Source organism: Meleagris gallopavo, chromosome 12, assembly GCF_000146605.3.
Source record: "Meleagris gallopavo isolate NT-WF06-2002-E0010 breed Aviagen turkey brand Nicholas breeding stock chromosome 12, Turkey_5.1, whole genome shotgun sequence".
NCBI classification, from domain to species: domain Eukaryota; kingdom Metazoa; phylum Chordata; class Aves; order Galliformes; family Phasianidae; genus Meleagris; species Meleagris gallopavo.
The window spans coordinates 18799691-18811712 of NC_015022.2; the positions used below are offsets into that span (position 1 = coordinate 18799691).

At 53.2% G+C, this 12022-nt stretch overlaps 1 protein-coding gene across 1 annotated transcript; it reads left to right on the forward strand.

Annotated features, from left to right (window-relative positions):
* Positions 1-1565: 1565 nt before the first annotated feature.
* On the forward strand, positions 1566-10341 carry LOC116217079. Its single transcript, XM_031555229.1, has 3 exons — positions 1566-1636; positions 7432-7938; positions 10214-10341. Exons 1-3 carry the CDS (start codon positions 1566-1568, stop codon positions 10254-10256), a joined length of 621 nt encoding a protein of 206 aa, XP_031411089.1. The 3' UTR covers positions 10257-10341.
* The last annotated feature ends 1681 nt before the right edge of the window (positions 10342-12022 follow it).

Consider the following 12022-nt stretch of genomic DNA (forward strand, 5'->3'; position numbering starts at 1 on the left):
TCATCAGCCCCCTAAACTGGCATCAATAATAAATGGCTTTCCACCAACACTGAGCAATTATCAATCGCAGGCGCTGCTGTAGGGCCTGGCTACGGCTGCGCAGGCAGCAGGGTGAAGAGCAATGCTTGCTGCTGGCAGCAAGGGAGAAGCCCTGAAGAGCAATTCAAGGCATCTTCCCATCCTCACGGCCTTGCTACAGCCCTTCCCACGTGCAGGGCCACCAGGGAAGGCTGCGGGTGCCACAAACTGGGGTCACCAGTGCCATGACCCTGCCGTGCAGCACCAGGGACAGGACACAAGAGTCAGTGGGTTCTGGCAATGTAAAGTGGGTTTTTACCCCAGGTGAGAGCACAAGGACGTCCTGCGCCCTCAGCCAAGGCAATGGAGAGCTCTGCAGCTCACCCTGCTCACAACACTGCCATCAGCATGGAGAAACCAAGAGCGAGCCAGCTCAGGGCTAGAGCAGGGCCCCGGCAGCCAAGCTTTCCCAAAGGTTCTTCTCCACGCTATGTACTGACCCATTTAGAGGTTGCATAGCAAAGGATGGCCCCCAGCCCCCTCAGCTCCCAGGGATGATCCCTCTTTCCTTATCTCGCTCTGGCCCAAGGTCATGGCATGCCCAGTGGCCCTATGGTCATACGTTAAAACCACCATCACCACTGGCAGGAGTGACGGGGCCAGCACTCAGCAGAGCCCTGCAGCCCCCCAGCAGCCCACAGCCCACCAGGGATGCCACGGGGAGTTCACACTACCTTGCTTTAAGAAGCACCGACCCCCAGACTGATCCGACCCATTGGATTTGTGAGCACAGTGTGATGGGACCAGATGATCTTCATGGTCTTTTCCAACCTTAACGATTCTACGCTCACTGCGGATTTCCAGGCAGAGGCTCTATTGGTTCTGTCTCCATCTGAGCACGGGGACAACGCGGGCACTGCTCTCGTCAGCAGGAACTGGGCTGAAACCCATTCGGTATCTCAATGGCATTTAGAGCAGCCTTGAAGGAGAACTGTGCACAGGATGTGAAGAGGGAGCTAAGGTTTATTGCAGTCAATATAATTAATTTCAAGCTAATTTGAGCATCTGATTAAGTTTAGCATTACCATAAAAACTAAACTGCTATTTAAAACCAGAGAGGGGTTTATTAAATAAGTGCTGGAATGCAACAGAAAGCAAGATGAAGGTAATAAAGTCGCTTAAAGTAATAAAATTAAGTGAATGCTCGAGATATCCTTTGATGGATCTCTCTTTTACCCTTCCCCAGTAATAGAGATTTTTCTTCCTCAGTCCTCTGTAATTCTTGTGGGTCTTTCCAAATTTCTACAGCGAGAAAGTACATGGGGAAAAAATGGAACCTGCTTCACTGAATTATTTTACTCTGAAGCAGAGGAGAAGACCCCAGGGAACCAGGTGCTCACAAAAGGGCACACGTGGCTCCGAGCACCCTCTGCTCCATCTGCCAGGAATGGTGCCCAGGGGGGCTGTGGGTGTGGGGAGGGACCTTGGGCTCACCTCCAGCCTGCTGCCGTGGGATGCAATCAAACATCAGCCCAGCGAGAGGACGGATGGTGAAAACCCTGCAGGATTTCTACTGCTGCGCCAGCGCCGGCCACGACAACTTGCCCTTCTCCTCCAGGTCTGTGTGTCAGCCTGAGAAAACACTTATTTACTCTGAAGGCCACGGAAGCCTTAAAATACAAAGCCTGAGATAACACTGATAAGATCACACAGACATCCGAATTAATTTATACTGCTGTCCTAAGCAGAAGTGACTCACTGATCGCCGGGGAGTGCTGTCCCTCGGGTGAAGGCGGCTGTTGGGGCACTGGGGCATGGCCACGTGGGGCTGGTGCTCACATCTTCCATCAGCCCGTGTGCAGAGCTGGGCACTGCCCCGGGGCAGAGAGCACGGAGGCAGCGAGTGCCACGACCCGGCCCCACCGTGCCCCACACAGACCCCAGCCCTCCTGCACCGCCAGCAGGATGCTGACACACGAGGCATTGGAGCCAGCATTGGGATGCAGGGCAAAGAGTGAAACCACACCAACGACGGATCTGTGGGCACGCAGACCAACCTCCTGCACATCACCAAACCCTCATGCAAAGCTCCCAGCAACACACAGCGAGGCTTCTGCCATCGCTGCAGCACCCAACGGGGCCCCACTGCCCCCAGCTTTCTCCCCAGGCTGGAGGGGCCCACAGACCTGGAGGAGTCTCATCACCATTTCACGTAGTTTAAACAAATACCAATTTCCATTCTGAGCCCTTCTTAAGATTTCCACTTGGCACGGGGCTTTGCTGGTAACTTCCAGCGCAAGGCTGAGCGCAATTTAGATTCTAAAATACCACTGCGGGCTGTTCCCTTAATTGATTTCTTTTGTTTCATTCTACTCCTCAAAGATTTGTCAACATTAATTTTTATACGCTTAACACTTTGCCAACGCTGGCCAACTTTTTAAAATTAATGAGTTGAGATGGAGATTGAATACCTTCCCTTCCCCACCACCGCAGCAGGGAACTAACACAGGGCAAGAGTAAAGCGTGTTATCAGCATTTAATTTGTGAATTCAGGGTGATTGAAAAGCAAATCCGCCAGCAGCCATTGGCGTATGAGTGGCGGTGCTGCTGTTCCTCTGGATGAGCTCTTCCTGTTCGCATTCTGTAAACAAAATCAGCGCTGTATTTCCCACAACAACCTGAGCCCCTTCGGAGATCCGTGGGTATCCCGGGGTTCGGTCAACACAGTGGTGAGATATTGCATTCACAGTGGGTTCCTGGGGAGGAGGCAGCTCACAAACACCGGGCGGCAGTGCCCTTCAGCTGCCTGCTGTGTCAGCTGTGATAAAGCATCAGTAACTGAAACTAACAGAGCTGGTGCCAAACCCCAGCGAGCACAGCCCCTGGACGGCAGGAGCAGCTCTTGTGTTTGTAAGAGTGGCTCCAAAAATGCATTTTTGAGATGGCTCGTATTAAAGTGCAATTACAGGTGGAGTAACAAATCTGCTCGCCGCCCAGTATAGAGCAACGCGCTGTGACCACCAGATAATGCTGGAATTAAACAAGATGGCAACAGGGACTGCAAAAGGCAACCCAGCAAATGGCCTGATCGCTGCTCGGGTGATGGGTCCATGCCAGTGGGGTTGGGATGCACAGCACACAGTGGGGCCTTTCAGGTGCTGATGGCAAAAGGGCAGTTTGGCACCCACTGAGTGCTGTGTGTGGAGAGAGGCTGGCTGTCACCAAGGAAACTGGGGATGGCTGGAGAGACCTGCTGCCTTGCCGCCTGCTGCTGCTCTGGGGAAGGATGTCAGCAGCCGACTGGCACTCCTGCAGCTGCTGTAATCTGCTCCAAGGGGTGGGGATACCGTTTTGCTTCTTTGCATCTGCTTCCAGGGATGGGCTCGAGCTGCTGCCACCTGGATGGGGTGGGGGGGGAACGGGACATCAGAGGGTAGCTGGGAGGAGAGCCATGCACTGGGGGTCTTCCCAGCTGGCTGTGGGTGCTCAGAGGTGAGAACAGGGGTTAGTGGGGACATCACTCCATCTCCTCTTGAGGCTTAACTACCTCTTCACCTGTCGGCTGGGTGTGTTCACAATGCCTTACCTGCAGCTGCAGAGCTGAGCGGTGCAGTGCTGGATGCCCCATCCATGGGTACAACCCAAGGTCAGACTGGATGGAGCTGCGGGTGTCCCTGCTCATCACAGGGGGTGGGACCAGATGGCCTTCAGAGGCAGCACCCTGTACAGCACCTGCACGACACAGGGCAACGTGCAGCATGAAATCACACAGGGTTCAGCTCCGCCGCACAAAAGACCTCACATTTTCCACTGCCAGAAGTGGTTTGGACAGCTGATGACAGGAGAGGCTGCGCAGCCTTCACAGGTTTGGCACAGGAGATGCTCTCAGCACTTCAGCCCCAATCTGGATCAAAACCCCAAAGCAGTCCCATGCAGGGCTGGGGCAGTTCCCCTCCCCCCCTCAGCCAACCCATTGCACACACACACACACCTCCCACCCTCTGCTCAGACATAATTGCATTTATCTGTTTCCATTTTTGAAACAACGGGGAAGTTAGCAAAAGCAGAATACTTAAGCACAGCTAGTTCTCAGCAATATAATTCTCTTTAATCTTTTAAGCATTTGACAGTATTTGCTTGAAAGAAGGAGCAACAAGTACATAATTATTGCACTAATTAAGCTGCCAAAACACAAGCATGCTGCAAGAGCACCTTTGAAGCAGTGAGCTCTCGATTCATTAGCATCTGCTGTAAGCTTATTAATCACCTAACAGGCAATTAGCAAGCTGTTACTGTTTGAGACTAGTATGTAAATAAATTCTTGGGTTAATTTCTTCCTCTGATAATAAAGAAAACATTATGAAAATTAGCTAAGCGACAATGTAAATGATCTTGACTGTTAATTATATGATGGTGTTACATATGCGGCCGCCGTACCCGAGATAAGGGATGCACCTCTCACTTTGCGTATGGGTTTAAAAATAAAATTGTTGACATAGGGAAGAGGGAGGCTTTCTGCATCGGAGTCACAGATGTTTGCCTTTAGCTAACCAAAACGAGCCGCCAAACGACTGACACTGCAGAATTAGCAGCCGGGTGATGTGCAGGCAGCAGCACAGCGTGCAGAGCTCAGCCTGCGGGGCCTGCAGCCTTGGGCAGGGGCACTGGGCCACCCTTAGCCCAGGGGCTGGGCACCCAGAACTCTGTGGGGATGAAAACTGGAAGCGATGTGAGGTCTGAAGCAGAGCCCCGCCTGCACAATACTGGTTGCTATTTCAGAACAAAGAATAGATTTTTATTCTCCCCATTTCCTAGAAGGAGGACGTCACTTTGTGGCTCGGATGCGATGATTCACCTGCGAGGCCATCCATTACCACTGCCAACCCAGGCTGAAGGCATCGGCCCGTTATCCATTATTTGCCAGGCTAACAAACCGAGGGCTCCCCTCTCCCGGGGCATCGCCTCCTCCGCTCCTATTGCAGCAGCATTCACTCATCCACCAACAGAACCTCAGGGCGGGGATCTGCCAAACAGGGCACCCTGGATGCAGGCTGTGGTCAGAAGCACAGACCCCACACCAGGAACCCTGTCTGTGCCACCAGCCCTTGGATGCAGGCACAGCCCTGTGCACGCATCCCACCCAAGGGACAGCACACTCTCGTCCCCAGCTGTCACAAATCTGTTCCATCACAAGCTCAGCTTCGCAGCATTCTCTCCCCAAAATCCTCCCTGCTCCTTGAAGCGTGCTCCAGCGAAGCAGAAAACTAATTACAGCGCGCCGCGCACCCGCTCGAGTGAGGAATTACCAGCAGCAGAGGTTACTTAATAATCTTATTAATTTAAACTATTTTATCACTATCTTTTGCCCCATCATTATGCACACAAAAGGCTGAATATTTCACAATTAAGAGACTGAAACAAAAAAAATGAAGATTAAGGGAGGATGAGGCGCTTCCCAGCATCTCCAGGCAGCACTGAGCTCTCTGCCCTTTCCTCCGGCTCCAGTGCCACTTCAGTGCCATTTCATAGAACCATAGAATGGCCTGGGTTGAAAAGGACCACAACAATCATCTCATTTCAACCCCCTGCTATGTGTAGGGTCGCCAACCACGAGACCAGGCTGCCCAAAGCCACATCCAGCCTGGCCTTGAATGCCTCCAGGAATGGGGAGCATCCACAAACTCCTTGGATCCTGGGAAGAAAATAATGCGGATGAAACAAAAGCTGTGAGTTGTTCAGTTCCAAAAGATCATTTCCCATTTCCAGAAGTGAGCGCCAGAGCTTTAGAACCACAGTGTGAAAGCAAAAGGACAAGGAGGGAATGGCTTGTAAATGGGTTTTTAGTAGGAGCAGCGCTTCAGTTTTATGGTCGGTAGCTGGAGATCCCTTCAGAGCGATGTGCTAAGAGGTTATTTTGGATCCAGCTTAGAGAGTGCAGCAGTTTGGCCCATTAAAAAGTAAATTTTTCATGTCAAGAAACAATCTCTTGCAGATGGAGCGCTCAGCTGTGAAAAAGAGCAAAAAATCTGGGTCAGGAACACTGCGTGTGCACAGCAGCTCTGCAAAGAGTTCCTTGTTCCAAAGGGATCCGCTTCCTGTGCGCATCTCCCAGCAGCCCTGCACTGCGTGTACCAACCACCTGTGGCCATCCAACCCAGCTCACCGTGGCCCCATCCCTCATTGCAGCAGGCTGCCTGCTGCTCCAGCATAGCAGAGCAGAGCTTTGCTAAGGCCCCCTTTTTGCAAAGGGAGATTTGCCTTTGGCTCCAAGCAACTCCAACCAAAACCGTGCTCCACTGCACACGCAGCACCCAGCTGTGATGCACTGCAGGACGGCTCTTCTCCTGCCCCGTGTTAGTTTTCCCCCTGTTCAAACAGAGATAATGGCTGTGAGCAGGAGTCACTCAGCATCCCTGTGCATCACCTCCTCTGCGTTAGGGAGATACAGCCTGCGGCAGCAAAAGCTGCTCTTTGAATCCACCTTCACTGAAATAACACATTTAAATAATAAAAGAGCTCATAAACCCAGCATTGTTTTTTAAAACCATTAATTGAAGCCATCAGCAGCAAAGTGCTGCTCTCACAGCACGAGCCTCTGCCAGCAGTGCTCAGAGCTTGGAGGGGCATTGAGCACCACCTCAAGCAGGAAAACGAGAAAGTATTCGCCACAAAAGAAAAGACTGAATGGAACAGAGAGGCAGTCGTTGGTCAGGAGGGGCAGACCTCGGAGGGGAACTGGGATGCCACACTCTCCTGCACCATCCCAGCACTGCGTCCCTCCCTACAGCATTCACCAAACATCCTCCATGGGTAGGGATGTGCTCAGCCAGCCCACCACTCCGAGTCCATACACCAGTGGCTAAGTGAAACGCCCCCATCTCCAGGAACCCATCCCCATTGCTGCCAGAGGACACCAGGGCGAGACAAGAGCAAGAAGACAGCAGCCCAGAGCACAAAGCAAGGGCTTGGTGCAGGAGATGGCTTTCCAGCAATACCAGGCCAGCAGTGATTGCAATACAGCCACTCTGCAGCACCAGGAGGTATTGCAGCAGCACAGCAGCGAGCTCTGCTTGGTGCCTCTGGGGCACACAGAGGGAAAGGCCAGCTGTGGGTGCTCGGTTCTGCTCGGGGGGCACACAGAGCCTCAGGAGGAAGGGATGGGCTGCAGAGCACAGTGACACACCAATGCCCCACTGCTCGGGAGAGAAATAGGCTTACCAGACCGAGGATTTCCTTTTTCATCAGCTTTTTGAGAGGAACTCCCTTGGGTGGCATGCTCCAGGAGGAGCCAGGGACACCGCACAGCTCAGCTGTGAGCACACTCCTCATACGGGCTGCGAGCGCAGCCCCAGCTGCTGTGCATTATAAATCCGTGCAAGAAGGGGGACATCCCCCATCAAACACACCGTGAAGTTCCTCACCTGCAGGACAGGGAGTCCAGAACCCTCAGAGTTCAGCGAACACAACTCCTGAGCCGCGCAGTTCGGCACCCCGCACTGGTGCCGGCCGATTCCTCAGCCCTGCGTACCAGAGTTCTGTGCTCTCCGTTCGTCACAGCTGTGGCCGAGGCCGAGGGCAGGGCGGGAACGGAGCAGAGCGGGGCCCGCAGCGCTGCCGGGGCTTCTCCTACCACCGTGTCGGCCGCGGCAGCCGCTGCACCGCCCGACCCCGCAGCGCTGCGGAGGAGAGCACCGTCGACGGCACGAAGCCTGCGATCCTGTGCGGGAAATCCCCCTTCGTGGCATCACAGAACGGCTCGAGGTGGGAGGGACCTTTAAAGGCCGCCCGCTCCCGCTCCCCTGTGATGAAATGGGGCACCTGCAGCTCCACCAGGTGCTTGGAGCCCATCCGGCCTGACCTCGGGTGTCTGCAGGGATGGGGCACCCACCACATCTCTGAGCAACCAGAGAAAGGTGACAGGTCAGTGTGATGCACACCGTGCCCGTGGTGGTGGAGGGCAGCGACAGCAGCATTTTTGCTCTGCATGGAGCCCAGTGTCAGCAGGAGTCAGAAACACAAGGGCTGATGGATGCGGCCACCTGAGCATTTTTCTCCCACCTCAGTCACAGAATCACAGAATCACCGAGGTGTGGAAAAGACCTTCAAGATCATCCAGTCCAACCATCCACCCATCACCAACAGTACTCACTAAGCCATCTCCCTCGACACAAAATCCAAACGTTCCATGAACGCCTCCAGGGTCGGCGACTCCACCACCACCCCAGGGTGGGGTGAGGACAACAAAACATTGCCCAAAATGCTGTGGTACATGAGATCTGGCTGAGCGATACAGCTGCCCAAAAGGGCCTCTGGGGGAGTTCTGCCTGTGCTCTTCTCAGGGCTGTCTGGCTTTCTTCCAGCTCTAGAAAAAAAACCAGGCCTATCAGGTTAGCTCGATGTTACGTGCTGATATGCATACAAGAGCTCACCTTGTCGGCTTTAGGAATCCATCAGTCTTCAGTGAGATAACAAGGACCAGTCTCCGGCATTTTTTCCAAGATCTAGTGATATTCTGAGCTGCTCTAACCTCCAGGCTTGATTTTGCAGACAGGCAGCTGAAGACTTCAAAGGCAGAAGCCCTCATCTGTTAGGAAATTCCTCTGAATACCCAGAAGCATTTGGCACAGTGGTGCTGCCAATGAGCTGGGCAGGGTGGGGTGGGCACAGGCTTGGGGCTGTGCTGCGGGGCTGCTTGTCCCCATCCCAGCTCAGCACTGGGCAGAGCTGCGGTTCCAAGGGATGAGACGCCAAGCCAAGGCTGTAACCAACATCATGCTCCAGCTCCCGTGCACAGAGCCTCTCCGAGCTGCTCAGCATTCTCCAACACAATGCAAAGCAGAGAGAAAAGCTCCATCACGCCGATTCCTCGGGGACTTTACCTCGGATGCCCCAAGCGGAGCCCAGCTTGCTGACTGGAGCTCAGCACAGAGATGGAGTGCGGGAGCACAGATTGCGCTGCAGAACCGGAGAGGGACTGAGCGTTTTCAGCAAATTACCTCTGTTATGAGCCTGGCCATAAAAATCACCTCGCAAGTGAATTTAGCTTTTCCTCTCTCCATGCCCAATCAATTAGCACATGAGTAATACCAGGCCCATTAGGGCAAACCGATGCCGGGGGTGTTATGTCATCTGCTATAGAAATGATTGCTTAATATACCGGTTGGCTCCGAGGAACTCTTACCCATCACACAACCCTCTAAAATCGATAGCAACAGTCAAACTATATTGTTTCAAACAAGAGTACTGCTGGGTAGCTAAGTAAGCTCAATATCAGTGCTTGTGATCTCAGACACTTACCGGGCTATAAATAATACAGAGGAACAACAACAATGGAGAACATTCTACCCAGAAGACGGGGCTGGCACAAGTCATACAGGGAGGCAGCATGGGGTGCAGGAGGGCAGGGCTTGGGGCAAAGTGTCCCCATGGTATCTGGTGTTGTCTGCGGCTCAGCAGAACGAGCCCAGCTGCTGCATGTACATCTGTGCACACATCCAGCTCCGGTGCTGCAAGCAGCAGCAGGGCCACCATTGCTTTAAAATACGCTTCACGAACCAGAAAGGAGCAAAGTGCAACGAAGAAGGCTGACCTAAAGCACCTGGATGTGGTATCATTGTGGGTCCATCGCAGCCAAGCTGTGTTTCCATCACCTCTTCCCTCTCCCACCATGAATCACCACTGGCTGTTGGGGCTGGAGAGAAAAGGCACAGGGAAAGGCCGGAGCTGGTGGGATGGGACCCGTGTGGCACCAGGCAAATGCTTTGCTCCCGGTAGGAAAAGAGCTAAAAGCAGAAGGAGGAAAGCTCCTCTGCTCGCCCTGGGGAAGCGAGTTCACATCACAAGCGCAGGACAGAGAACTGCTGATATTGGGGCTGCCAGAGGATTTGAATGGGATTGGCCTGGGCTAACAAACTGTGGTCAAAGCTAATCTCTGATTAGCTATACTGAGGAGATTTAATTTAGTTTAAAGCCTTACCTGAAATGCAGAACCGGGTATTATTGCATATCTGACCGAGGCTGCTGTGTACAGCTGAAGTATTTATAGTAGAATTAAAACCTCTCTGAAAGCAATCATCCAAGGAGCAGCAAAATTGATTGCAGCGGCACCACTTCCAAACATTCGGAAAACATGAGTCAGTCTCCAAAATGTCACAAGATTTTAAAATGTAATATATTTTGTCTTATTTTTATTTAGTTTGCGAGAGCGGTGCTCAAATTTTCAAGCTGCAAAAGGTTGAAACCTGACTCTGTGCTGAGGAAATGGAGATTTGCACCCAACGTGATTCCAGCAGCCTGGGCTTTAATAAAAGGCTTCTGCAGCACCACTTCCCTGGGAAATCAGAGCGTAGGGGAAAAAGTCGCCTAACTAATTCCTATTAGAGGCGAGCTGCTCTCTCCTCATCTCCTGTGAGTGTTCTTGATTAGCTAATAAATGATTAATCGCGCCAAGAAAAGCCTGCTCCTTCACCTCCTGCTTTCATCCACCCGCTGCCTCCAGGGCATTTCCAATGTCACAGCAGCCCCTGCAGCCCCCCCGGCCGTGCTGAGAACCCCGCAGCAGTGGCTTCGTCGCTGCAAGCAGGGCTGCAGGGGAGCAAATGCGTCCCTATGGCCACAGAGCACAGACACCCCGTGCCCACCCTGCCACTCCCGTGTGCCCACTCTGCCATCCCCCCGTGCCATCCTGCTGTCCGTTATGCCCACTGTGTCACCCTGAGCCCCCCCCGCCATCCCCTCGCCCTGCCCCTCAGCCCAACGTGCCGTCCTCTGCCTTCATCTCACACCCAGCAGTGCCCCACTGCCCACCTCTGAGCATCCTCCCCCTGCTCTAAATGCTCTGTAATTTACCTCAGAGGAAATGGGGTGCATTGATGCCACCGAAAGCAGCAGCACATCTTTGGAAGCCATCGCTCCTGACAAGTGCTCTATTTTAATGCTCCGAACAGCAATTTTTATTCCAGCAGTATGTGAAGGCACTTAGTTTTCTATGCAGTTTTTACTTTTTAATCTCATATACTTCTTGCTGGTGTCAAAGTGTCACCATTTAATAGTCTTACTGGGAAAAAGAGTGTTTCAGATCTTGTTCTATAGTCCACATTGTGAATACATTAGAGAACCACTGAATGATTTAAGAGGAATTTTTATACCTCTGAACACGAAGGCAAGGCTAAAGCACACGGGTGTACCGGGCCCAGCCTCACAGTGAGTGCTAAAGAGCCGGGCAGCCTCCCCTCCTGCTCCAGCATCCCCCACAGCAGTGGGGTTCCAGGACACTCCCCCAGGAATGGCTCACACGGTGCTGCTGGCAGAGCCCAGATGGGGAGCATGGTGCTGGCACGGGGCTCTGCCCAGCACCCCATATATCCCCTCCCACCTTCTGCTCTCAGGTTGTGGACATCTCCGTGTGCTGTAAAAGATGCTCCCGTGGCGCATCACGAGAACAGGAGCAGACGGTGCAGCCGCTGCACATCAAAGTGCTCCTGCCCAGCCCTGCTGCCTGCACCAGTGCAGCACCCGACAGCCCCATCAGCACCCCTCCCTGCTCCACCAGCAGCCCCAGGTGAGCCCGCCCTGCTCTCCCTGCACACACACTGTGCAACACAGGTGCACGAGTGCACACTGCAGCCAACAGCCAACAGTCCTGCACCGGGAGGACAGTCCAGAGGTTGTGGAAGGCAGCAGCAGGGATGGTGATAATTATGATGATGATGACGATGATGATGATGATTTCAGGTATCATATGTGTCTTATTTACTCCTCTCAGCAGGATGGAAGTTCCTGGGTTCCAGGAGTGGTCACTGAGATGTGCAGCCGTGGGTTGCAGAGATGTGCAGCCAAGGCCCAGGGATGGGAGCAGCTGTGTGAGGGCAGAGGAAGGTCCTTGCCCTGCACTTGTGGCACTGATTGTGGAAGGAAAGGACACAGAATAAAGCCCGTTCTTTAGCCAGGGTATTTGCAAAGCATCATTTGCCCCTGGTTAGCATTGGCTGCCATTCTGATGCAA